At 44.5% G+C, this 25,856-nt stretch overlaps 1 protein-coding gene across 2 annotated transcripts; it reads left to right on the forward strand.

The window, feature by feature from the left end:
* The first annotated feature begins 4,538 nt into the window (after positions 1-4,538).
* Positions 4,539-25,856, forward strand: EIF3L (eukaryotic translation initiation factor 3 subunit L). Of its 2 annotated transcripts, XM_029206334.1 has the most exons (13): positions 4,539-4,710; positions 5,263-5,311; positions 6,207-6,417; positions 7,502-7,581; positions 10,582-10,643; positions 13,687-13,756; positions 13,952-14,025; positions 17,277-17,448; positions 19,179-19,333; positions 20,108-20,278; positions 21,092-21,589; positions 24,358-24,438; positions 25,633-25,856. In XM_029206334.1, the coding sequence occupies exons 1-13, from the start codon at positions 4,600-4,602 to the stop codon at positions 25,669-25,671; spliced, it is 1,773 nt and encodes a 590-aa protein (XP_029062167.1). In that variant the 5' UTR covers positions 4,539-4,599; the 3' UTR covers positions 25,672-25,856. The 2 variants fall into 2 exon arrangements, with proteins under 2 accessions (XP_029062167.1, XP_029062168.1); XM_029206335.1 differs by lacking the exons at positions 4,539-4,710; positions 5,263-5,311; positions 7,502-7,581 and having other exon boundaries at positions 6,339-6,417.

Consider the following 25,856-nt stretch of genomic DNA (forward strand, 5'->3'; position numbering starts at 1 on the left):
TCGCTTGTCTTTATCAAATGTGGAGTAATGAAAACTAGTGTGGAGGAAAATTATTTAGTGTCTAAAAACATGACATACAGTGATTATGTGACTCCCTAATGTCATGCTAGAGTATTTCTAATAAACCCACATAAGGGACATCTGACTCTCTGAGGAAGTTTAACTTTGACTAACAATTGACTAGGACTCAGTGATGTTTTATAAATCTGTAAAGTTAGAAGTTAGCTTTTAGGAAACTGATAAGGTGCAATAATTTCTGTATGTCCAATGGAGAAGATAACCCCAAAGGTTATGGTTTTATTATTCTGTAGGGCAGGAAACAGATTTGGATCTAATTTAGTAATTGTATTTCATCATTCCTTTGCCCATAACTATTCTCAAATTCTTTTCAAGCCATCTCTGTCATACTGTTGTTTCCTTTAATGATTAAATAAGCTCACTCTTTATTGGTAGGAGAATTACATTTTTAATCTCTTAGTGGCATTAATCTTTTGTCTATTGTGTAAGTTCCAAAGTTTTTTGGTTAGTTATTTGTTGTTAATTTTACTTATAATTTTTTTTAATAAATTTATTTATTTATGGCTGCATTGGGTCTTCATTGCGGTGCACGGGCTTTCTCTTTGCAGCAAGTGGGGGCTACTCTTCGTTGTGGTGCATGGGCTTCTCATTGTGGTGGCTTCTCTTGTTGTGGAGCACGGGCTGTAGGTGCTCAGGCTTCAGTAGTTGTGGCACATGGGCTCAGTAGTTGTGGCTTGCGGGCTCTAGAGCACAGGCTCAGTAGTTGTGGTGCACGGGCTTAGTTGCTCTGTGGCATGTGGGATCTTCCCGGTCCAGGGCTCGAACCCATGTCCCCTGCATTGGCAGGCAGATTCTTAACCACTGCGCCACCAGGGAAGTCCCTACTTATAATTTTTAAATCAAATTTATTGAGGTATAAAGTATATACAGTAAAATCCACACACACACAAGGGGATTAAGTGCACAAGGCTGGTGATTTTTGACAAATGTATACACTTAGGTGACTACCACCCCAATCAAGATATATAGCATGACAATTATATTTTTAACAATTTGAGAATTGATCTATTGATCTTTTAGACTGCAGAGAGAGGGCACTGTGTTTTAAGAAAAGTAAGTGAATATTTATTTGCAGGCAAGAACAACAGTCTTCAATATTCTCTGTGAAAGAAGGCTACAACTTAACATGCACTCAGGAAACATTGTTCTTTTCTATCTAGTGGATTCCTATACCAGATCATCCCTAAAGACACTTCTAGCTCTGATTTGTAAAGACTCAGCTACTGGTCTCTCAAGGCCTACATACTCCTGCCCCAAAAGGCAGTGAGCAGAGGCTTCTGAGATCATCTCAGGAGAGGGAAACAAACCAGACAGTACATGAGCTACAAACAAACTGGAGATTCTTGGGAAGTGGGGCTTGAAATTTGAACATAGCTGAAGAACACAGGACGACTATAAAACATAACTAATGGCTTTTCTGAGTCAGAATTTCCTGCCTCAAATCCCAAGCAAAAGAAGATCAAGAGAAATAGGGTAGCTTTTCAGCTGCTGAATCCTCTCAGCCAACTCTCCCAGGTAAAATTATTCCAGGAGCTTTGTTCTGCCCACAGTTTCTTTCCCTTTGAAGTACTGGTTTTCCATTAACCAGGGAGACTTACAAAATCAAACACCCTGTGATCAAACATTTCATAGTCTACAATGGGGTCCAGCTGCTCTCAGGTCAAAGTTGGATTTCTAAGCAGACTAAATGTGCTGCCAAGCAATGTCCGAAATTTCCATTCAAATGCAATTCTACAAATAGGGAGAACTGGAAGCAGGAACGGTGAGGAATCTGCTACAATACAAATGAGGTGATAGTGGCTTACACTAGAATGATAGAGGCAAGGTGGTGAGAATTGAGTCTGGGAACATTTTTTTTTTTTTTTTTTTTTGCGGTACGCGGGCCTCTCACTGCTGTGGCCTCTCTCGTTGTGGAGCACGGGCTCCGGACATGCAGGCTCAGCGGCCATGGCTCACGGGCCCAGCCGCTCCGCGGCATGTGGGATCCTCCCGGACCGGGGCACGAACCCGCATCCCCTGCATTGGCAGGTGGACTCTCAACCACTGCGCCACCAAGGAAGCCCCGAGTCTGGGAACATTTTGAAGGTAGAGCCAGGCAAGGGCAGATGCATTGAATGTGTGCTGTGAGGAAGACTCAAGACAAGGGTGAGGGTTTCCCTGGTGGTGCAGTGGTTGAGAGTCCACCTGCCAATGCAGGGGATGCGGGTTCGTGCCCCGGTCCGGGAGGATCCCACATGCCGCGGAGCGACTAGGCCCGTGAGCCACAACTACTGAGCCTGCGCGTCTGGAGCCTGTGTTCCGTAACAAGAGAGGCCGCGATAGTGAGAGGCCCACGCACCGCGATGAAGAGTGGCCCCCGCTTGCCACAACTAGAGAAAGCCCTTGCACAGAAACGAAGACCCAACACAGCAAAAATAAATAAATAAATAAACTCCTACCCCCAACATCTAAAAAAAAAAAAAAAAAAGACAAGGGTGGTTCTGAGTCTTTGGCCTGAGGGACTGAAAGAATGGAGTTGCCCTTAAATGGGGAGAACTGTGAGAGGAACAAGGTTGAGGCAAAAAAATCAGAAGCTTGGTTTGGAAGTGTTAAGTTTGAGGGCCTATTAGACATTCAGGTACTCACATGGGCCATGAGTCCACTTCATGGGTGGGGTCTGGGATGGAGATAGAAATGTGGGAAGTCAATGGCAGATGGAGGATATTTAAACTGGACTGGATAAGCCACCCAGGAAGGGAAGGTAAACAGAGGAGACCCAAGGACCAACCCCAGGGAGGAGGGTCAGTCCACTATTTTAGTGATTGGAGAGGAGGAATCCACAAAGGAAAGTGAAAAAGAGTAGCCAGTGAGGAAGGTCCTCCCAGAGCCTTTACTATTCTCTAAGTTAGGGTATGCATTCTGGAAGAGGTAGAAAGTCCTAAATAAATAAAGAAAATATATGTTAGATGGTTATAAACAAGGGATACATGTTTCTGGTGACTGAAGCTTACATGAAGAATAAAGAACAGAAAATGACAAAACCAAAACTAGGTAGGAAGGAGAATATTTATTTAGAACAAGAAATCACAACACAAATTGTGGGAGAAATCTTGCAGTTACAAACTGCAATTTGTAATTTGAAAAAGCTGACAACACAAACATCACAAAATCCAGAAACGAATTTAATTTTCTTGAACACGTCCATAATACATTTTTCTTTTTAAGGTTGCATTAACTTTGATCACCTCTTTAGACAACAACAATTTTGTATCATTTTCCACAATGAGAATGGAAAGATAATTTAGTCTTTCCTCTAGCATGTCAGATCAAAAATTTTTTATTACTGTATTTTAGAAAAAATTTCTTCTGAGTTCACAATTCTTTTCTAGTAATGTTATGAACATTTGGGGAGTTGTCAAAGTTGAGGGCAAACTGTATCAAATTTTTGTCATAGATTAACTGTAATTTCAGGTAATTTCAAGCATTCTAGTGCCCTGATTAACCTTAAATACTTATTTCATTGAAGACACTCATTGATCACAGCGGGCTAGGTGTATCTTACACACGGAAGGCCAGCAATAACTATTCACGTTAGGGTGTCACATAAATATATCCTACTAAACTCAAATGTTCCCAACAGGATTTCCTTTAGCTGAATCCCAAACGCCACTAGACACAAGGGGAAGTGTGACAGGGGAGAAATCGGAGTAGAGGAGCACCTTGCTGGGTTACACTCCTTGCGCCGACGAAGAGTCTCGATGGGTCCTTAAGCTTAGTTCCACGACGGTTATCACCTCTAGGTAACAGACAACGAGGGAACGCAAAGCAAAAACGCGGTACAAGGAGTTGGGGCGTGGCACTGCTATTCTAAATGGCTAAACTAAGGCCCTTGACCTACATATCGGTTTGTGTTGGTTTGTTTTATAACCCACTCCCTAACTCTAGGGTTTCTTCAGGAGCCCAACCCACCCCCATGCCCGATTCCGAACACCACCCACAGCGCTCAAGGCTGCACGAGAGGGTGGGTCCCACGACTCTCTCCTCACATCACAGCTGGCTTCATCTTTGCCTGCTCCAACCTTAACGTCCAAAGTCGGCGGGCGCCTTTTCTCAATGCCCTCTCACTGTATTGGACTAAGCCTCAACTTTTACACCCAGTAAGTTTAGACTTTTGAGGGCGGAACGAATCAAGACTTTTTTTTTTTTTGCCGCAGGCAAACCTCTTGCAGCTAAATCCACGATCAGGCCCCCCCATATCCGATTTTCCCTTCCTGCGAGAGGGCGGCCGAGGAAGCTGTCAGCCATCTTTTGAGTGGCATTACTTCTTGTTTCAACTACTTTGCCCATCCTTTATTACGCCGAAATATTTAATGTGTTTATTTCTAAATTTTTGCGAGTATTATAGAATCACCTTCCTTGTGGAACCTCTATTTGAAGGAGGAATAATGTATGGGTTTGTTGCTTTCGCCCTTCCAAACATGGCTGCCTTAGGTTTCCGGCGGCTCCGGAAGAGCTTCCGGTTTCCCGGCAGCCTCGAGGGGGATGGACTTCCGGCGTCAAGAGGCAGGCGAGGCCCGCCTTTTCCGTTTTTTCCGGCCTAGGTCCGCGAGCGGCGCAGCCATGTCGTATCCTGCAGACGATTACGAGTCTGAGGTAATCTGGTCTTGAGCGTGTGCTGAGCTCCGCGACAGGGGCAGGGCTCTTTGGATGCTGGGCCCCGCGGGGAGACGGTGTCCGGGCGTCTCCGGGAGCACTCGCGGGCCGCGACCAGCCCCAGCCAGCCTCCCCGCTTGCGCGTTCCTCATGCCGTTGCCACCTGCATTTCCCGGCTCTTGATCAGCCCGTCTCGGCCCGCCCATCTCGTGTGTCCGGTCCCCTGGTCCTCTCCTTTTCCAAGTCCGGGAACGGAGGCTAGTTATAGGATTCTGTGTGTCTGTAACTGCACTCTGATTTCTTATGGTCTGGGTTCAGTCTTGTCAGGCCCCGCAGATTCCCACAGCCTCTTCCTCTTGTGCTTTGCTCTACCTTATTGCAGCCGTAACGCGGTATTGTCATTGTCTGTTTATTCTCCCTTTTCTCACAGGCGTGTGAGTTCCTCAAAGAACGAGACTGTGTCTTACCCACCTTTGTATCCTTAGAACCTAGAACGAGCATTTTGGATTCACGAGCTGGTGACTGTCTTGTCTGTGTCTCTTTCGTTTCTAGGCTGCCTACGATCCCTATGCTTACCCGGGCGACTATGATATGCACACAGGTGAGTCTACAGGTTTGCCTGGCCAGCTTCTAGGGATTGGCACCTTTTTGGGTGTCTCAGAGCAGCTCTGACGGGCACCTGCTTAAAACTAGGTCTTGATGGTCCAGGTTTAGAGTCAGTTACTAGCTCTCACCAGGAAAGCTATTAAACCAGGTCTTATTCATGGTCCACCTCAAAGTCTCAGAAGGGAAGGGTTACTGTCCTGACTGTGGTTTCCTTGTTGAAGCCGAAGAAGAAAATCTTGTTGTGAAAAATTAAAGTAATTGAAACCAAGTCCAAGTGAAATCTTTTTTGGAAGGCTTTTGATGTTTCCTGAGTTGTTACAGTAACTTGGTTTGATTTAGCACTTAGTAAGTGCCATGTGTTGTTCTGGGTACTTGGGGTGAAGTATTTCATTTACCCCTTACAGCAGTTCTCCAAAGACATAAATTAACATTACAGGTGAGAAAACTTGAGGACAGAGAAGTTTAGTTACTTGCACCAAGTCATATGGGTAGAAAATGGCAGTCATTCATTTATTCAAAAAATATTAAGTGCCTCCTACTTACTGCCCTTCGCACAGTTCCCCCCTCCCCCCATAACTGTTCCAGGTCCTGAAGGTACACCTGGGTGCAAGACAGACAGGGTTCTTGCTTTCATAGATGTTAGGTTCTGGTGCGGGAAACAATAAGCAAATAAATAACTTCAATAAATAAAATAAATAAGTAGTGGGAAAATGTTCTGAGCAAACAGGCCCGTGGGGATTGGGAGTGACATGGAGAGGATTTATATTTCTGAGTGTTTAAAAGGGAATTATACCCGATTTTATAGACTTGAGTTTTGTTTAGCTGATGGCCTTGCCCTTTTGTTATGTTCTGTATGTGGATTTGAAGTATTTATTGTATGTAATCTCTAGGAGATCCGAAGCAGGATCTGGCTTATGAACGTCAGTATGAACAGCAGACCTATCAGGTGATCCCTGAAGTGATCAAAAATTTCATCCAGTATTTCCACAAAACTGTCTCAGACTTAATTGACCAGAAAGTGTATGAGCTACAGGCCAGTCGTGTCTCCAGCGATGTCATTGACCAGAAGGTGTATGAGATTCAGGACATTTATGAGAACAGGTATGGGCCATTGGCTGAAATGATCTCTTACTGGGTGAGACTGGCTTAGTAATGCAGTCTCTAAAAAGGGGTGATGTTATTCATTTCTCTGTAAAGAGAGTGCCCGAGGGGTTTCTGTGATTCTTTGGGGACTAGGGCCATGTTATTTTGTTGAACTCATTGCCCAGAACTTGTACAAGGCCTAAAATAATACCATCACTATCAATAATTATAATAGCAATAATATGTATGATCATTATAGATCAGGCAATGTTCGGAGCGCTTTTTCTGTATTTACTGATTTACCCTTCACAGTAACCCCATGAAGTAGGTTCTGTTGTTTTCCTCATTTTATAGATGAGAAAACAAAGCACAGTAAGGATAAATCTCATAGCTAGCTAAGTGGATGTGCTGAGTTTTGAACCTGTCCAATCTGTCACCAGAACCTAATTTCTAAACTGTGCTGGACAACTTCTCAACACAAAACAGGGTGAGCCGAGCTCTGAGTGGTTGCTTCTGGTTTTGAGGGGACGGCCCTTATGTAATGGGCGTTAGAAATGAGACAGGTCAATCAGAGTTGGATAGTCAGGAAAGACTTCGTCAAGGAAGTAGGGTTGTGAAGCATCTTGGGCAGCAGTGTTTGCATTGGATGCTTGAGGGCTGTTGTGGCATCAGACTGCAACAAATAGACTGATTTGCTTCCATGTTTGGAGAGGGGGAGGAGGCACAGTGCTCCAGGAAGTGGAAGGGGAGGTGGAAAGCTGAGGGAGGGGGGTGGGGGTGTCTAAAAGGTAGTTCTCAAGTCAGGGAACAGTAAGCAGTGAAATATGACTAGAGTTCATGATACAGAGGCAGGAGATGATCCTGAAGAGCTTGGTAGGTGCCTAGCTGATGTAAAAGAAATGTTTCACCTTATTAAGAAAGATTGTCTGGGGTGTAGAATTGGGTTGAGGAAAGTTGTAGACTTGGAGGCTCTGGCCCTGGCTCTGTTTCCGTGACTTCTTCCCTTTTTGGAGTTTGGGTACTTATTTATAAAATATGAGGATTGTCTCTTCTCAGCTCCTTCCTGTTTTGGAGTTCTAGAATATTTTTTCTTGATTTTCAGCTGGACCAAGTTGACTGAAAGATTTTTCAAGAATACACCTTGGCCTGAGGCTGAAACCATTGCTCCACAGGTTGGCAACGGTAGGTGTGAGTGTTTTGTGTCCCATGTGTTGGATGGGATCCTATGACTAAGGCTCATTAGAAAGCTCAGGACAATCTGTGTCTGTTTTGCTCGCCGTTTTATTTCCCCAGGGTTTGGTACATAGTAAATTCCTTAGTAAATAACTTGTTGAATGAAAACTGAATAGATGAAGAGGGGACAGAGGTGTTTCATATGTGGTGAAAGCTGAAGTTGGGATTTTTGTCTTGACTGGTTTCCTTTTCCCTCCGTAATTTTTGGGGTCATTACAGTTGCTCCAGAATGGGCTCTCTGGCCTCCTCTCACATTTCACTTTCTGATGGTGTCTTTTATATATGGTGTGAAGTAAGAAGAGCCAACTTCATTCTTTTGCATGTGGATAGCCAGCTGTCCCAGTACCAATTTTCAGAAAGACCATTCTTTTTCCATTGAATTGTCTTGACACTTCCCGAAATCTGTTATCATGTAAATGTAGAGGTTTATTTCTAGACTGTCACTTTGATTCCCTTGATCTATGTCTATCCTTATGCTTGTACCAACCACACTGTCTAAATGATTGTAGCTTTGGAGTAAGTTTTGAAATTGGCAAGTGTAAGTCCTCCACCTTTGTTGTTCTTTTTCAAAATTGCTTTGGGTCTTCTGAGTCCCTTGAATTTCCACGTGAATTTTAGGATCAGCTTGTCAATTTCTGCAAAGAAGCCAGCTTGGATTTCAATAGAAATTATGTGGGATCTGAAGATCAATTTGGGAGAGTATTGCCATTTAACAATATTAAGTCCTGTAATCCATGGACATGGGATGTCTTTCCATTTATTTAGGTGTTTGATTTCTTTCAACAGTGTTTTGTAGTTTTGCGGTTCGCAGGCCTCAGGCTCCGGACGCGCAGGCTCAGCGGCCATGGCTCACGGGCCTAGCCGCTCCGCGGCATGTGGGATCTTCCCGGACCGGGGCACGAACCCGTGTCCCCTGCATCGACAGGCGGACTCTCAACCACTGCGCCTCCTGGGAAACCCTGTTTTGTAGTTTTTTTGTTTTTATTTATTTATTTTTTTTTTTTTTGTAGTTTTTTAACGTACAAGTCTTTCACTTCTTTTGTTACAGCTAACGTTTTTTGAATACTAAATATTAGTATCATTGTTACTCAGGTTTAGAACTCTGTTCTTTTTTTTTTTTTTTTTTGGCCACACAGTGCGGCCTGCGGGATCTTAGTTCCCCGACCAGGGATTGAACCCGTGCCCCCTGCATTGGGAATGCAGACTCTTGACCACTGGACCTCCAGGGAAGTCCTAGAACTCACTCTTTTTTTTTTTTCTTTTAATTTAATTTATTTTTTATACAGCAGGTTCTTATTAGTTATCTGTTTTATACATATTAGTGTATATATGTCAATCCCAATCTCCCAGTTCATCCCACCATCACCCCCCTGCCACTTTCCCCCCTTGGTGTCCATACGTTTGCTAGAACTCACTCTTAAATGTGTTTCCATGTTGCTCAGACATTACACTCTGTTTAATATTTTGCCTATAAAGAATATAATATTGTGTATGTTGAGCACAATAGGAGTCCTGTAATACATGTTTTTAAACAGGTAAGGATTCACAGGACTCAAAGTATAAAAGATTTGGTATAAAAATCCCCCTCCCATTTCTATCCCAAGTTGTTCATTTTTCTCTCTGGAGCCATCGAGTGTTCACCATTTTCTTGTTTATCCTTCCTCTGATAGTCTATGCATATATAAGCAATTAGGAATAACTTGTTCCTTTTTTTGCAAAGACTAGATAGATGCTTCTTTCTTTCCGTTTTTAAAATTTATTATATTTTTGGAGAGTATTCTGCAGCTCCAGGACTCCCAAGACCCCCCCCAGGTTTGATTATTTGCTAGAAGGATTCATAGGACTCAGTCTGACAGCTGTGGGGCTTTCTATGGAGCTACCAGAGCAGATCATTACAGACTCAATGTCCAGGCATTTTATTGGGGGCTGGTCGTGTAGGCACATCCTCTGCCTAGCATGTACTGAAATTCCAGACTCCCAGAAGGAAAGCAGGTGTTCAGTATAAACCATGTTGTTTGCACAAACAGTTGTTAGGGATAGCAGATCACCCTTATGAGATTGGTGGGAAACCCTCCTGAAATCTAGGTCCCAGATGCCAAGCAAGGACCAGCTTTCCCAGCAGGCCTTTCTAAGGCTAATAGTCTCAGACCTGTATGTTAACTTCTGCACAACATTGATATCCAAAGAGCTCATCCCCGCTTTTTAAAAAATTAATTAATTTATTTTTGGCCGCGTTGGATCTTCGTTGCTGCGCGCCGGCTTTCTCTAGTTGGGGCCAGAGGGGGCTGCTCTTCGTTGCGGTGCGCGGACTTCTCATTGCAGTGGCTTCTCTTGTTGTGGAGCATGGGCTCTAGGCGCACGGGCTTCAGTAGTTGTGGCACTCAGGCTCAGTAGTTGTGGTTCACGGGCTCTAGAGTGCAGGCTCAGTAGTTGTGGCGCACGGGCTTAGTTGCTCCGTGGCATGTGGGATCTTCCCGGACCAGGGCTCGAACCCGTGTCCCCTGCATTGGCAGGCGGATTCTTAACCACTGTGCCACCAGGGAGGTCCCCACCTTCTTTCTTTTTAATGGTTGCATCATATCAATAGGATAAATTCCTTAAAATAGGATGTCTAAGTCAAAGATCCCCATGTATTTGCAATTTTGATCCTGTCATATCGCCGTCCATGGAGCCATTAGTATTTACGTCTTGGTTAAGCAACTGTATGGGAAAAATATCTAAGTGGTGAAGGGAAACGGGCCTGAATGAGATTAAGATGAGGTTGAAAGGATAAAGTGGGAAATGAAGTTTCTCGTTGCATGTATTCTTGGGGTGTAAGTGTTAGAATTTTGATGTTGTTTGGTTTCTGAAATCACATTTACCACTTTACTTCCCACCATGGGCTAAAATTGCCAGAAGACCCCGGTTGTTTGGTGGGTTACTAAAGCACCCCTCTGCCATCTCTTTCAGATGCTGTCTTTCTGATTCTGTACAAAGAATTATACTACAGGCACATATATGCCAAAGTCAGTGTGAGTATCTAAACGTTGCTGGCAGTTTTTAAACTATGCCATTTTTGTCCCTGGAAAACAGTTGCTAGTTTATATTGGTTCAGTGTCCAAGAGTGGTTGGCATGTTTTCTGAGCTTTCTTTTAAGAAAGGATGGAGGGAATGATAGAACCCAGAAAGCTGGGTGTCTGTTTTAGGCAAATGGTACCACTGCATAGCCTGTCCATCCTTTTTAATTTCTTTATCCCCACAGTTCTTGACTGGACACTTATCACATGCACTGGGTTGCAGAACATCATCCTAAAAGTGTGTTCCCAGGTACCTTCGGATGCCTCTGCTTGGAATGCCCTTGCTTTTTCCCTTCAGTGCATTGCCACTGAGCCTCCTGCCCTCTGAGAAATACATACAACTGTTGCTGTGTGCCAGGCACAATTCTAGGCACTTGGCACACATCTGCATGTCTCTAATCCCCATGGTGATCCTGCAAAGTAGGCAAACTGAGGCGCAGAGAGGTTGCTTTTTCTCAAATTCGTGCAGCTAGTAAATGGCAAAATTCTTTGAAGCTAGGCCTGTCTTATTGTGACATCATTGTTTTTTCTACCACACTCTTCCAACTTTGGGCACTTGCTGGATTCTTTTCTTCCTGATTTCTGAATTTTAGAGTGCCCTAAGTCTCTTAAAATACTATCTACACTGTTTACAGGCATACCTTGGAGGTATTGCAGGTTTGGTTCCAGACCACTGCAATAAAGTGCATATTGCAATAAAGCCAGTCCCATGAATTTTTTGGTTCCCAAGTGCATATAAAAGTTATGCTAGGGACTTTCCTGGTGGTCCAGCAGTAAGGAATCCGCCTTACAATGCAGGGAATGCAGGTTCGATCCCTGGTTGGGGAACTAAGATCCCACATGCCACGGGGCAGCTAAGCCTGCGTGCCACAACTAAGACCTGACACAGCCAAAAATTTATTTTTAAATAAATAAATAATCTTAAAAAAAAAAAAGTTATGCTACACTGTTACTGTAGTCTGTTAGGTGTGCATATAGCATTGTATCTTTTAAAAATGCACATACCTACCCTGGTTCAGGGCATTATTATCTCTTGCCTGAATGACGGCATAACTGCTCACCTGGTGTCAGTTTCCACTCTTGCCCACTTACGTTTATTCTCAACCTAGTAACCATGGTGATCCTTTTAAAACATAGTCTCATCAAGTCACCCCCCTCCTCACAATCCTACCGTGACTTCCCATCATACTTAGAATAAAATCCCAAGTCCTAGTCATGGTCCTGCTTGACCTGGCCCCTGACTTCCTTGCCAGTCTCATTTCCTGCATCTTTCCCTCCTTCCCTTGGCTCCTAGTCATACTATGTGACACTTCAGAGCACATATCGCTCTCTGACATTGTCTTATTTACTTGGGTTTTGCTTGCTTCCCTCACTAGAGGGTAAACTCCAGCAGGGCACGGACTTTGTCTTGCTCGCTGCTCTAATCCAGTGTCTGATCCGCCACGTTGACACGTTAATTGTTGGAGCGTGTATGTGCGTGTGTAAATTAAAGAAGCTGCCACCACAGTCTCCTTAGGGTATTTCCATCTAAAGAGTTCCCAGCTTCTCACACTCACCCTCACCCCCCTGAGGATGACTTGACCTGACAAGAGCTCTGGCCTTGGCCCAGGAGCCCCCGACGACCAGTGGCGGTAGTTGAAGGAGTTCTTGTTGCCAAAGTAATGTGGGGGGCCATGTTTTTCTGGCATCCCAGTGAGCTCTCTGACTACCTCATTTGATAGAAAGTAAAGATTCTCTTCTACCATTGATGCTGTGGCTCAGGTACTTTGCAGGCTGGGCTAGTAATCTAGCCAGCCTGTATAACATGGCTTTCGGCAGAACGTGGCATCAGAACCCATAGTATGGCTGGTTGCCACCTCTGATCTTTCCTCTGGTCTGTAGATGAAGATTCAGCAGAAGTTTGTTGACCCCGTGATCTCTTCACTAGGTACCAGATGGGGCAGTTTCACGTACGTGATGGGGGGGAGTTGGAGGGGGAGGTTTTCATTGAAAGAGAATTTACTGTATTAGGCACTTTCACCTCATAATCTCATTTTTCATAGGGATTAAGTACCTTGTCAGACCCCACAGTTAGTAAGCAGTGGGGCTAAGACTCCAAGGCAGTGTTCTTTCTACTCCATCACAAAATACACCATACATCACGTTGTTCCCCAGCTCAGAAGTCTTCAGTGGTTCTAAGTTGCCAGCCACATGAAGTCTAGATCAGGGGTCAGCAGCCTGCTGTGTACAGGGCCAGATAGAGAGTATTCTAGGCTTTGAGGGCTGTAACGGTCTCTGTCGAATCTGTTCAGCTTTGTAGCAGCCGTGACAGTGAGTACACGTGGCTGTGTGCCAGTTAAGGTTCTTATTTACAAAAACAGGTGATGGTGGATTTGCTGACCCCCTGGCTTAATTCTTGTTTGGCACTGTAAGACCTCTGCATTTCTGGCCCAATGTAGCCCAGTGTAGCATTGTCTGCCTTACTCCCTAACCTTCAAGCACCACGATTTTACTTCTTTGCCTTCATTAGTCCTGTTTTTCCTGAAACACCTTCCCCTCACTCCTCTGCCTTGCCAGATCTATATGCCTGATCTTGAATGGTCAGTTAAAGCTTTTGGTATAAAACTTGACCATTGGCGTGAGGTATTCAGTGCCCCTTTGAACTGCTGTAGCACTTAACTGTCTTCCCCGTCACTTGAGTGCTCTCACATGCTAAGAAGGGGAGAGCCGACGTCAGTTCTCATATATAGTTGGCCCTTGAACAGCACGGGTTGGCACCGTGCGGGTCCAGTTACATGCGGATATTTTCAATAAATATTTATAGTGTTATAGGATCCACCATCGGTTAGATCTGCAGATGTGGAGGGCCAGCGATACATTATACACAGATTATACACAGATTTTTGACCAAAACCCCTGTGTTTTCAAGGATCAGCTGTATTTGTTTTCTACTGTCAGTGGCAGGCCATTAGTAGAACGCATTTAGATTAAATGTGTCCTTTCTCTGCTTTCTTTACAGGGGGGACCCTCCTTGGAGCAGAGGTTTGAATCCTATTACAACTACTGCAATCTCTTCAACTACATTCTCAGTGAGTCTGAGGTTTTGAGACCCGTCTTGGCCTTCAGCTCTTTTTAGCAGGATTTTAGTGTGCAGGTGGGAAGAGGGGGAAGTCTTGTGGTTCATAGTCCTTTTACGAGAGAAATTACAAAATGCATTCTGCAGCCTTACTGAATGGGCATATAGTCATTGATCGAGTCTGACCTTTCTATGGTCTTCTGCCCAGATGCTGATGGTCCTGCTCCCCTCGAACTCCCCAACCAGTGGCTCTGGGATATCATCGATGAGTTCATCTACCAGGTATCTGGTCAGCCTTGGCCTAATTTGAAATAACTGGTCCAGACAAGGAGCAGCTGTTACCATTGTTTGTGTTGTTAAAAAGATCATGGTGTATAGCCACCCTAGGGTAGTGTGAAATACCCTGTGGAAGTGGCCTCTATGTTGTGGTGTTTTGAAGTTTTGAATCAGTGAGGTCTAAGAGCTCCATTCTGACCTCAGAAGTCTGGAGAACTGAGCTCCTGACATTCACCACGTTCTTAACTGACCTTGAGAGGTGGTCTGGCAGGAAGAACACAGGTTTCCAGGCTTTGGAGTCAGCTAGGAGTGGGTACTTGTCTGGGGGCTGCTACGTGGTGGCTCTGTAGTGATGACGTGTTACTTAGCTCTCTGAGCCTCACTTTCCTCGCCTACAGGAGAAAGATTCTATATCTTGATGGTGGTGCTAATGATGTGAGTATATGTTGGATCAGAATGAAAGAACATTTTTATCAAAAGGGAAAAATTACCTATCTCAGAGTGCTGTTGCTAAAAACCATAAAATAATTGATTTTGGAAAAACATCTTTTCCATGTTTTACAGGGATGGCACAGTTCTTACTAGGTATTTCAGGAGAAATCAGTTTCCTAATAAAGCAGTTATTTGAGCCCCACGGATCAAAGAGACTTTGAGTACAGAGTGCTGATAAGTTGTGGTTGGTGAGCTGAGGAAACCTTCCTAGGGCTCTTTGAGAGAGAGGCTTCCTGCTCAAGACAGGCTTCAGTCCTTTGTGCAGTGAAGGCCACAAACCACACTGGCCTTGTTTGCCCTCTCTGGCTCCTTGGCTTATTATTTGGCGTAATCTTAGAAGATTGGCTGTCCTGTTGGCTAGCAGCAAGTCAGCGAGGATCATCTGTGCTAAGGCTCTTCATCCGTCTTAAGATAATCCTAATTCCCTGGGCTTAACTGGTGTTCTCTTAAGGGGTTTAAGTGCTCTTGCTTCTAACAAAGACTGTCCAGTGTGGGCCAGGTGTGATTCCACCAGCCAGCCTTTGTGAAAAGTGAGAGCACTGGAAGCCGCTTAAGAAGAAAACACCAGTTAAACCGCACGGGGTGAGGTGAGGGGCTCTTCCCCACCGCTCTCTTCTTTATTCTTGTTTTTTGTCTTTTTTAAAATTTAAAAAAAAACAAAACTTTTTTTTTTTTTTTTTGCTCCTTATTCCCCACCACTCTTTTCATTTATTTGTATTGATGCAGCAATATATGTATGTGTTGCTATTGTTGAGATTTTTTTTTTTTAACTGCAGGTAAAGTGAAAGTGTCTTCCTTCCTTGCCTTTGCAGAGGCATCAATTACTGTCTGGAAAGATAGTCATCGTGTAGAGACCTGCCTTGTTCTTTTGTGCCATGTACATGGTGTACCACTCTTCTGGTGTATGTGTTACAGATAAAGTCCATTTCTAGGGATGGTTATAAGTAGAATTGTTGGCTGAAGGATATTCGCTGTTAAAATTATTTTATAAATTTGTTTATTTATTTTTGGCTGCATTGGGTCTTCGTTGCTGCGCGTGGGCTTTCTCTAGTTGCTACTCTTCATTGTGGTGCGTGGGCTTCTCATTGTGGTGGCTTCTCTTGTTGCGGAGCACGGGCTCTAGGAGCGCGGGCTTTGGTAGTTGTAGCACGTGGGCTCAATAGTTGTGGCTCATGGGCTCTAGAGCGCAGGCTCAGTAGTTGTGGCACACGGGCTTAGTTGCTCCGTAGCATGTGGGATCTTCCTGGACCAGAGCTTGAACCTGTGTCCCCTGCATTGGCAGGTGGATTCGCAACCACTGTGTCACCAGGGAAGCCCTTAAAATTATATTAAATCAGATATGTAGAGTCACAATTTGCGTGCAATAAAGTGTACCAATTTTAAGTGTACAGTTGATGAGATTTGACAAATGTATACACCACCACAATTAAGATATGGAACATTTTGTCACTTTGGATTTTAATGAATAGGAATTACTGCCCTCCTAAAAGGCTGTGTCAAGTTACACTACTACCAGCAGCATTTGAGAGCAAGTTTTCTCTACCGGATGGGATCGATCTAATTTTTGGCAGTTTGATAGGAAAGAAATGGTAATCATTTTAATTTACATTTCTCTGAAGAGATTGAGCATTTTCCCTGCTAATTGACCAATTCTGTTTTTCTTCGAAGTGATCATCAGTATCCTTTGCCCATTTTTCTATTGGATGATCTTGTTCTTTTTGGCTTATGAGAATTCCTTCTATATTCTGGATACTATTCTTTGTTTTGTTTTATAAATTTATTGTTATTTTTGGCTGCGTTGGGTCTTCGTTGCTGCGCGTGGGTTTTCTCTAGTTGCGGCGAGTGGGTGCTACTCTTCGTTGCGGTGTGTGGGCTTCTCATTGCGGTGGCTTCTCTTTGTGGAGCGTGGGCTTAGTTGCTCCGCGGCATGTAGGATCTTCCCAGGCAAGGGATCGAACCTGTGTCCTCTGCATTGGCAGGTGGACTCTTAACCACTGCGCCACTGGGGAAGCCCCGATACTATTTGTTTATTATAAATTTGGAAACGTTTTTTCCTGCACTCTTGGAGGAGGATGATATTTTAGAGTTGAAAAGTAATCTTAGGTCATCTAGAACCTAGATTCTAAGTCCCTGGTTTCCAAACCTGTGTATGCACCAGAAATCAACCAGGGAGCTTTTAATTCTGACAGAGTAACTAGGTCTCCTATGCTAGTCTCTGGGTGACAGATGGAGCCAGCCCAGTGCTGGTCCCAGATAGAAACCCTGCCCCAAACAAATAGCTGTGGTATGTACCCTATATGTGCCTTACACTTGTCCAGGCTCTGTGGTTGGGACAGGGGTGACTCAGACTGGGTTCCTGTCACAGGTGAATTAATGGTCAGCTCTGGAAGGGAAGACACACATGCAGGTACCTGCCCCATCTCTACCATGTATGAGTAGATCTGTTGTAAGCCACCTGATTCTGGTGGCCAGGCTGATGGCACTGTGATGCCCAGAGACATTAAGTAACTTTAGACTATGTTTGACTCCAAATTGAATGTTTTTTTCCACAAATTACCTCTCATTTTAGAGCTTTTTGCTTAGCTGTGGAATAAGTAACATAGTCAGTAATGAACAAATCCACAGCTTAATCAAAGATGGCTTTGAAAGAACCAGTAGTGCACAGACTGGTGTAGCGGGAGAAGTGGTAGCAGTAGCGTGTTGTGCGCTGTGCTGTCCCTTTGGCGTTAACACCACTGCTGCACGTTTCCCTTCTTCCTCAACAGTTTCAGTCGTTTAGTCAGTACCGCTGTAAGACTGCCAAGAAGTCAGAGGAGGAGATCGACTTCCTTCGTTCCAATCCCAAAATCTGGAATGTTCACAGTGTCCTCAATGTCCTTCACTCCCTTGTAGACAAGTCCAACATCAACCGACAGCTGGAGGTGTACACAAGTGGAGGTGAGTGTTGCCTGCCATCTGTGCCTCGTGAGTAGAGGCCGCGGGTAGTGCGGAGGAGCGATGGGCTGCTCCTCTTTGGTATTTGGGTGTGAACAGGAGCCGACGGCTGATTTGGGGGCTGCTGGGCTTGGCAGTCTGTTGGCCGACAGACTGAACAAGCACTTCCTGAGAGCTGCATTTGTAAACACTTCTACTCCCTCTCCAGGGCCTTTGTTTAGATAAGCACTTCTCAAACTTTTTGGTGTGAGGACCACTTTACAGTCTTAAAAGATTAAGAATCACAAGGTTTATCTATATACAGATCTTGTTACAGTGAGAAGAGTGGTGTTTTTGCAAACCTCTTTAATGTCTGGCTTCATAGAAGCGAGCTGGAGTCTCTTGCTTCTTCACTCAGTCTGTGGCAATATGCTGTTTTGGTTGAAGTATCTGAGGGAAATCTGGCCTCACACAGATATTTAATTGGGACGGGGAAGAGAAACTCAATAGCCTTTACAGGTAGCCTGGCTCTTCTCTGGTTCTGCATCAGAAGTTGACAGCGGGTAGTTTCATACAGGTTAGTTGCAGTGTGGAATCTGAAGCCTTATCAGTGAACTTATACTTTGTTACATTAAAGTTTATTGGTTTATCCTGCAGCTTGAATGAATTTTTTTACCCATGCGTGATTTTGTAAAATACTGATTCATTGAGCTATCAAGATTTTCTGAAAGTTGACACGTTTTATTGTACAGTTTTTGTTGTTGTTGTTGTTTTAATTATTTATTTATTTTGGCTGTGCCAGGTCTTAGTTGCGGCATGCGAACTCTTAATTGCGGCATGCACGCAGTATCTAGTTCCCCAACCAGGGATCGAACCTGGGCCCCCTGCGTTGGGAGCTCAGAATCTTACCCACTGGACCACCAGGGAAGTCCCAATTATACAGTTTTTTGAAACCACATCTGTTACTTTGACCATCAACCTTATCAGATAGGTCTTCATTGGGGAGCTGTTGAGTTCATAGTGGCAGATAGAAGTTTTATGCAATTCTGATTTTTACTTAAAAGCTCAAGTTTTCATTGGCAGCAAACACTGCCAGTTGTTTTCATTGACATCTTAACAAGCTCACTGCACTCATTTTTGAGAAAATACCCATGTCTCTATTCATAGTCTGTGTATCAGTTATTTTGTCAATTAAAAATGGGGTTTTGTGGGGAAAGGGAAGTGGCTGGTTCTTTTATTGCAGGTGAGTGGTGGTAAAGAATACAGTGATGACAGTAGAGTTTGGTGCCACTACCCGATTGATGCTAAGTTGTCCATAGTTTTACCTGCGTTGTTTTTGCACCATCAGTGCAAATGTCAACTCAGTGAGAAAGGCAAATAGTATCTTAGGAAGATAAATAGGAACACACCTAAATAGTGTTATTAGGAAGATAGCTTTGATCTCATGGACTTCCTGAAAGGAGGGGCCTTGCCAAGTAACTCTTATTGATGAGAGGGGTCCTCTCATATTCTTAGGTGTGTATGGATGGGGGGGGGCTGCCACACCCCTTAGGTGACTTAGAAATGTAAGCTTAGCATAAGGCCAGGCATGATGTTTCTTGGTATTCTTTCTAAGGCAGTTTTTCCCTATTGCAGGAAGCTTTAGAGACTGGCAGTAGATGGAGAGTTTACTGAGGGTAAACTTCAAGGGTCAGGCTTGCCCTCCTTCCACTGCCTCTGCTGAAGTGCTCACAGTGTCCGTGTGTCTCTCTCAGGTGACCCTGAGAGTGTGGCTGGGGAGTATGGACGGCACTCCCTCTACAAGATGCTTGGCTACTTCAGCCTGGTGGGGCTTCTGCGTCTGCACTCCCTGTTGGGGGATTACTACCAGGCCATCAAGGTGCTGGAGAACATCGAACTGAACAAGAAGGTAATTCATTCCCTGTTTCCTCAGGCCCACCTTCCCAGAGCCAGAAAGTCTGTCTGTCTGCTTCAAGAGCGACTCTGATCTATTATTAGGACAGATTTCACGGAGAATAAAAGAGGATTCCTCCCCAGGTCAGTGGAAAATTGAGACAAGAACTGGGAAAACCACTGCAGGGAAAATCTGAACCTGGACCAGGTGGTTTCTCTTTGGTGCTTAACAACACTTAAAATATTCAGCAGTCTTTTGATTCTGTTTTCAAACCAGACTGATGCTGGCAGATTTTTACTTTTCAACTTGCACTGAAGAATTAATGAAAGACTTACTTAGTTCTAAGGTGGCACAGGTGATGATACGTTAGCAGTGGTTGTTTTCCTAGCCACAGAAACTTGGTACGTTTTTGTTTGACGTGTGTGTATCTTATCTGTCCTTTCTCTTATAGGGCTATTTGGAAAAGCAAGGACTAGAAAGCAAGAAAGAATGTGAAAGTGAGGTGTAGATGATTTTAGAGCTGAAAGAAATTTTAGGGTTACCTGGTCCAGTCCTTTTCTGTTACAGCCAAGAAAATGGAGTCCTCAGGTCACATCATCAGTAAGTGGTACGACCTGCACTCAGAGCCTCTGACTTCAGAGCCAGGATTCCTCCGGGTAGTTCAGGGCCTCTGCAGGGAGCTCTCAGTGCTTCCACCTCAGCCGGCACTAGGCCCCAGCAATTCTCAGATCCTACCTGGGATGAATTGGTCTTGAGATTCATGGCTGCTGCTTCTGCCTCCTTCCACAGAGCATGTATTCTCGTGTGCCCGAGTGCCAGGTTACCACATACTATTATGTCGGTTTTGCATATTTGATGATGCGTCGATACCAGGATGCTATCCGGGTCTTTGCCAACATCCTTCTCTACATCCAGAGGACCAAGAGCATGTTCCAAAGGACCACATACAAATATGAGATGGTAAGGAGGCCTCTGACCAGCTGACACACCTGTGCCAATAGTTTTTGGGTAAATGCCTTCCAAAATTTTGCTCTTCTATGTGCTTTTTCAGTAGGATGATTTTTTAATGGCTAGCCTACTTAAGTGTTTTCTTTGTTACACCTATTACTTAGGATCATTAACACCCTGATGATAAGGACAGGATTTTTGTCTCACTTTTATTCCCCAGCGGTGCCTAGAGGGCTCACTGTGCTGTGGGTGTTTAAAATCAGTTACATGTGGGTACTGCCCTCAAGCAGTTTGCCTGGAGGAGGGTGGATTCAAAACACGCATAGAATTGGGAGCAGGTTTCTAAGCAGAGCGGAGGTGTTGAGACTTGGAAGTGTGGTCATGTAGTGGCACAATAAATCATTTTGGCTAGAAGGCAGGAGAACAGTCCGATTGGGGTGTTAGAGTCTGGGGTGACCTTCACGACCCAGCTGAAGTATTTAATCTTTATTCTGGAGGCATTAGGTGCCATCAGAGAGTTCTGGGTGAATTGATCATACTTGGTGTGGAATGATTGACCTGCCAGTGATGTGTAGGGCGGATTGGTGAGACCGAGGCAGAGGTACCAGTAAAGAGTCCAGGAAACAACTACAGAGGACCTGGAACTAGGCCGGAAGTTCCGTAGAGCTAGAGGGAGGATTGGAGGAGACATTGGGAAAGTTAGCTGAAGGGTGTAAGACAAAGGGAGAAGTCAGGAGGTCTGTACAGAGTGTACTTGGGAGGATGGTGGGGACCTCAGAAAACCCATTCATTTGACCCTGCACCGATCTCTCCCCCCACCCCCAGATTAACAAGCAGAATGAACAGATGCACGCCCTGCTGGCCATCGCCCTCACCATGTACCCCATGCGTATCGATGAGAGCATTCACCTCCAGCTGCGGGAGAAATATGGGGACAAGATGCTACGCATGCAGAAAGGTGACCCACAGGTCTACGAGGAACTTTTCAGCTACTCCTGCCCCAAATTCCTGTCACCTGTAGTGCCCAACTATGACAACGTACACCCCAACTACCACAAGGAGCCCTTCTTACAGCAGCTGAAGGTGTTTTCCGATGAGGTGCAGCAGCAGGCCCAGCTCTCAACCATCCGCAGCTTCCTCAAGCTCTACACCACCATGCCTGTGGCCAAGCTGGCCGGCTTCCTGGACCTCACTGAGCAGGAGTTCCGAATCCAGCTTCTTGTCTTCAAACACAAAATGAAGAACCTGGTGTGGACCAGTGGCATCTCTGCCCTCGATGGTGAATTTCAGTCAGCCTCTGAGGTTGACTTCTACATCGATAAGGTATGACTGCCCCTTGGGCTAGGTTCTCAATGCCCACTGTTCTGGGCATCTGGGACACATCATTGAACAAAATCAACAAAGATTTTTGCCCTCGTGCTGGTATTCTAGTGTTAAAAAAATGACACGAAGCGTTATAATTAAGCAAGCATGTAGTAGTTTGGAAGTTGCCACGTGCCGTGGAGTAAGTTGGGGTAATGGTGGTGGAAGGCACAGGCTGCAGTATTAAGTAAGGTGCTCAGGGCAGACTTTGTCGAGAAACTGAAACTAAGACTTGAAGGAGGTGTGGAAATTAGCAAGCAGTTACCTGGAGGAAGAGCATTCCAGGTGGAGGGAGCAGTTAGAGCAAAGGCCCTGAGGCAGGAGCGAGCCCAGTCAGCTGCAGTGTGGCTGGAGTGGCCTGAGAGGAGGTTGCGGTGGGAGATGAGGTTGAAGAAGAAGGGGGGAGGGTGCTTAGTAGGCTGCTGGAAGTCCTTTAGTGGGTGGGAAGCCGTTGTCCTGACTTGTACCACCCTAGATTGGTGCTGCCTGGCTTTGAACTTGATATAGTGGGATTATGCAGTGTGTGGTATTTTCTATCCAGCTTTTGCTCAACATTCTATTTGAGAGAATCACCATCCACCATTGTCATATGTAGCAGTAGGTCAGTCATGCTTATTGTTCTGTGACGTGGGATGGTCCAAATTCTACTGCAGTTACTGACCACGGTGTTTCCATTCTTCTGCTCGTGGACATTTGGGTGGTTTTTGGCTGTTGAACAGTACACATAACGGTGTTTTTTGGGGTTTTGTGTTTTTTGGGTTATTTTGGCTGTGTTGGGTCTTCGTTGCAGCATGCAGGCTTTCTCTAGTTGAGCTGAGCGGGGGCTGCTCTTTGTTGTGGCACACAGGCTTAGTTGCTCCGCGGCACGTGGGATCTTCCCGGACCAGGGCTCAAACTCGTGTCCCCTGCACTGGGAGGCGGATTCTTAACCACTGCACCACCAGGGAAGCGCCTATGAGGCAATTTTTTAAAATATCCTACATTTTTGGTTGCTTTCAGAAAGTTGTTGGTCTACGATACACATATGTACACAACATCTCTTAGGGATACACAACCCTAAGAGACAAAGAACCTCACAAGACCTATACCATACATATGTGTGTGTTTATCCATTGCTAACAACTACTTTTTATTTATTTAATTTAAATACTCTTTTTTCACAACGTTGTGAATCAACTATACTCCAATAAAAATTAATTTTTAAAATTAATTTTTGGCTGACAGTTTTTAATGATAAAATTTGCATAATAAACTTCACCACTTTAAAGGATATAATTCCATGATTATTAGTTTGTTCACCATGTTGTGCAACCATCTCTGCTATCTAATTCCACGACATTTCCGTCATCCCCAAAAGAAATCCCTGCCCATTAACAGCATTCCCCATTCCTCCCCCACCCCCGCCATCCCTGGCAAATCAGGGATCTTCCTTCTGTCTCCGTGGATTTTTCTATTCTTGTTATTTTCTAAAAATAGAATCATGAAAGATGTGGCTTTTTGCGTTTGATTTCTTTTATTGAGCATCTTTTCAAGTTTAATCCAGGTTGTAGCAGGTATCAGTACTTTATTCCTTTTTACAGCCGAATAATATTCCTCTGTTTGGGTATACCACACTTTGTTTATCTGTTCATTAGTTCGTGGACAGTTGAGCTGTTTTCACTTTTTGGCTATTATGGATAATGCTGCTATGAATTTTTGTGTACAAGTTTTGTGTGAACAATATTCTCTTGGGTATATATACCTAGTTGTGGAATTGCTTGGCCAGTTTGGGTAGTTTGTTTTTGGAAGCTCATCTTGCTAAACCAGATCCTCTCATTTTAGACTTAATGGCTTTTTGAAGGCTTGGTGTTTGGCAGAACTTGGCTATCCCTGCCATGAACAGACTCACCAAAAGCAGAAACACGTCTGTTGGGGAAGTTTTTCAATGTTGTTTTTAAGTCATGTTTTTAAATATCAGAACTGTCTATCCCCTGCAGTATCACGTCAGCTAACTAAAGTCCTTTTTGAATTTATTCCCAATGCCTGACATGTACACGTTCTTTGGCAATATCAGTCATTTGCTCCATCCCTCCATCCCTTTTAGTGGCCCAGCTGAACTGGTCCCAACCATCTGGATGGTCTTTAATAAAACACTTCTCCCAAGATTTAGCAACTTGGTTATTACAAATAAAATTTTGCTGTGAGGTTATATTCAGGTTAAATTAATAATATGATTTAAATTTCCTACATGAAAATGTTTTTAATTGCATGTTTTTATTATTGTTCCTTATTGGTTCAGGTTTGTCTTTGGCAAATTACTTTCTATTTTTTTTGCTCTTTTCATCCTTGACTTGAAAAAATCCTATCAAAGAGATTCAGAAAGTTCTTGGATCTTAACCTAGATTATGTCATAATTTACAAGTAAAATGGTGCTCAACAAAACATTTTGAGCTAAAAAACAATTTAAAATCTAGACTAATTTGCAACTTTATACTCATAAACAGTGTATAAGAATAAAATGCTATTTTAAATGTTACTATTGCCAAAAGATTCATGTTCATTAAAAAGACTAGAAAATAAAATAAATGAATTAACAAGAAGAAAATAAAAATCAGCCATCTAAAAAGAAAGAGCAGCTCTTGACTGGTAGTGCTCTTCCATAGGGTCTATCTGGCACTTAGCATCACTGCTGTTTGCAGGCCCGAAAGCGGCTCTCCCTCACCGCTCCTGTCTGGTTGCTTTTCTCATAGGACATGATCCACATTGCAGACACCAAGGTGGCCAGGCGCTATGGGGATTTCTTCATCCGGCAGATTCACAAATTTGAAGAGGTGAGAGGTCTGAGAGAGCGGTGTGTGGGCTGGGGACAGAGGTTAGGAACTGGGTGGGGAGTTATAAATTGTTTATTTCTCATTTCTGTTTTCAAGAAAGCCTGAAATTGGCCCTTTAAGTTTCTGAGCTAGACTGGCTGGCTGCTTGGGGTTTGGGGAGTGGGGTTGGGCCTGTAGGAGTTGCTGTGTCAGCCTTCTCTGGAGCATCTCTTTCCAAGATCTCCCGCTGCGGGTGGCCGGCTCTCTTCTCCCTCCCTGGTATTTCCTAATATGGGTGGATTCACTGCCTGCTCTTACCCATCCCTCACCACTTGGCAGTTACTCTCTGACTTAGACAGGTCTGGCCAGTTTCTGCAAGCTGAGACCATGAAGCTCTGTTCTGACAGACTGGGTGCATTCCACATCCTGCCCTTGGAGAGGTCTTGTGGGTCACTTTTTGTGGCCGTAGCTAGAGCCACTGCGTCTTGGTGCTTTGAGTCCTCCAGCAGAGGTCACTGCTGTGCTGTGGTCCATGCTACCAGACTCCTCCTGCAGGATAATAATACAGCCCTGACAAGTCTCGTCACCCTGGGTCCCTTTCCTGTCTATAAAATGGGCAGAGCAGTATGGGATGTGTGTTTGTTGAGTGTGAAGGGCAGATAGAACAAGCTGCATGAATTGTGTGACACCATCAGAATGTCAGGTGGAGGACCTAACCGAGCATTTACACGATAGTAGACAACTCATGCTCATGTCAGAGGGGCGGCCTGGCCTGGTGATCGTGCACACTGTAGGAAAAGGTTTGGTGAAAAAGCCATATCTGACTGGGCTTCCCTGGTGGCACAGTGGTTAAGAATCTGCCTGCCAGTGCAAGCAAGGGACATGGGTTTGAGCCCTGGCCCGGGAAAATCCCACATGCCGCAGAGTAGCTAAGCCCGTGCGCCTCAACTACTGAACCTGCGCTCAAGAGCCCACAAGCCACAACTACTGAGCCCACGTGCCACGACTACTGAAGCCTGAGTGCCTAGAGCTCGTGCTCCGCAACAAGAGAAGCCACTGCAATGAGAAGCCTGTGCACCGCAACGAAGAGTAGCCCCTGCTCACCACAACTAGAGAAAGCCCGCATGCAGCAATGAAGACCCAACACAGCCAAAAACAAACAAACAAACAAATTTTAAAAAGCCATATCTGACTTTGCTTTTCTTTCTCTTCTAGCTTAATCGAACCCTGAAGAAGATGGGACAGAGACCCTGAGTATATTCATACTTGACACTACTCAGGAACCTGTTTTGATGTCATCGTAGGTGGGGAACGTTTTTGCCACCATGAAGCCTTTACCTAGCTCAGCCATCAGCCAGTCAACTGAGTTGAAGTTTATTTAAATCAGGGAGTGAAATTTTTTAAGTAGGTCTCAATAAAGAATCTTCTTTAGAGTCAGA

The sequence above is a fragment of the Monodon monoceros genome, unplaced genomic scaffold (assembly GCF_005190385.1).
Source record: "Monodon monoceros isolate NGI ecotype Baffin Bay Population unplaced genomic scaffold, NGI_Narwhal_1 Super_Scaffold_6, whole genome shotgun sequence".
NCBI lineage: Eukaryota > Metazoa > Chordata > Mammalia > Artiodactyla > Monodontidae > Monodon > Monodon monoceros.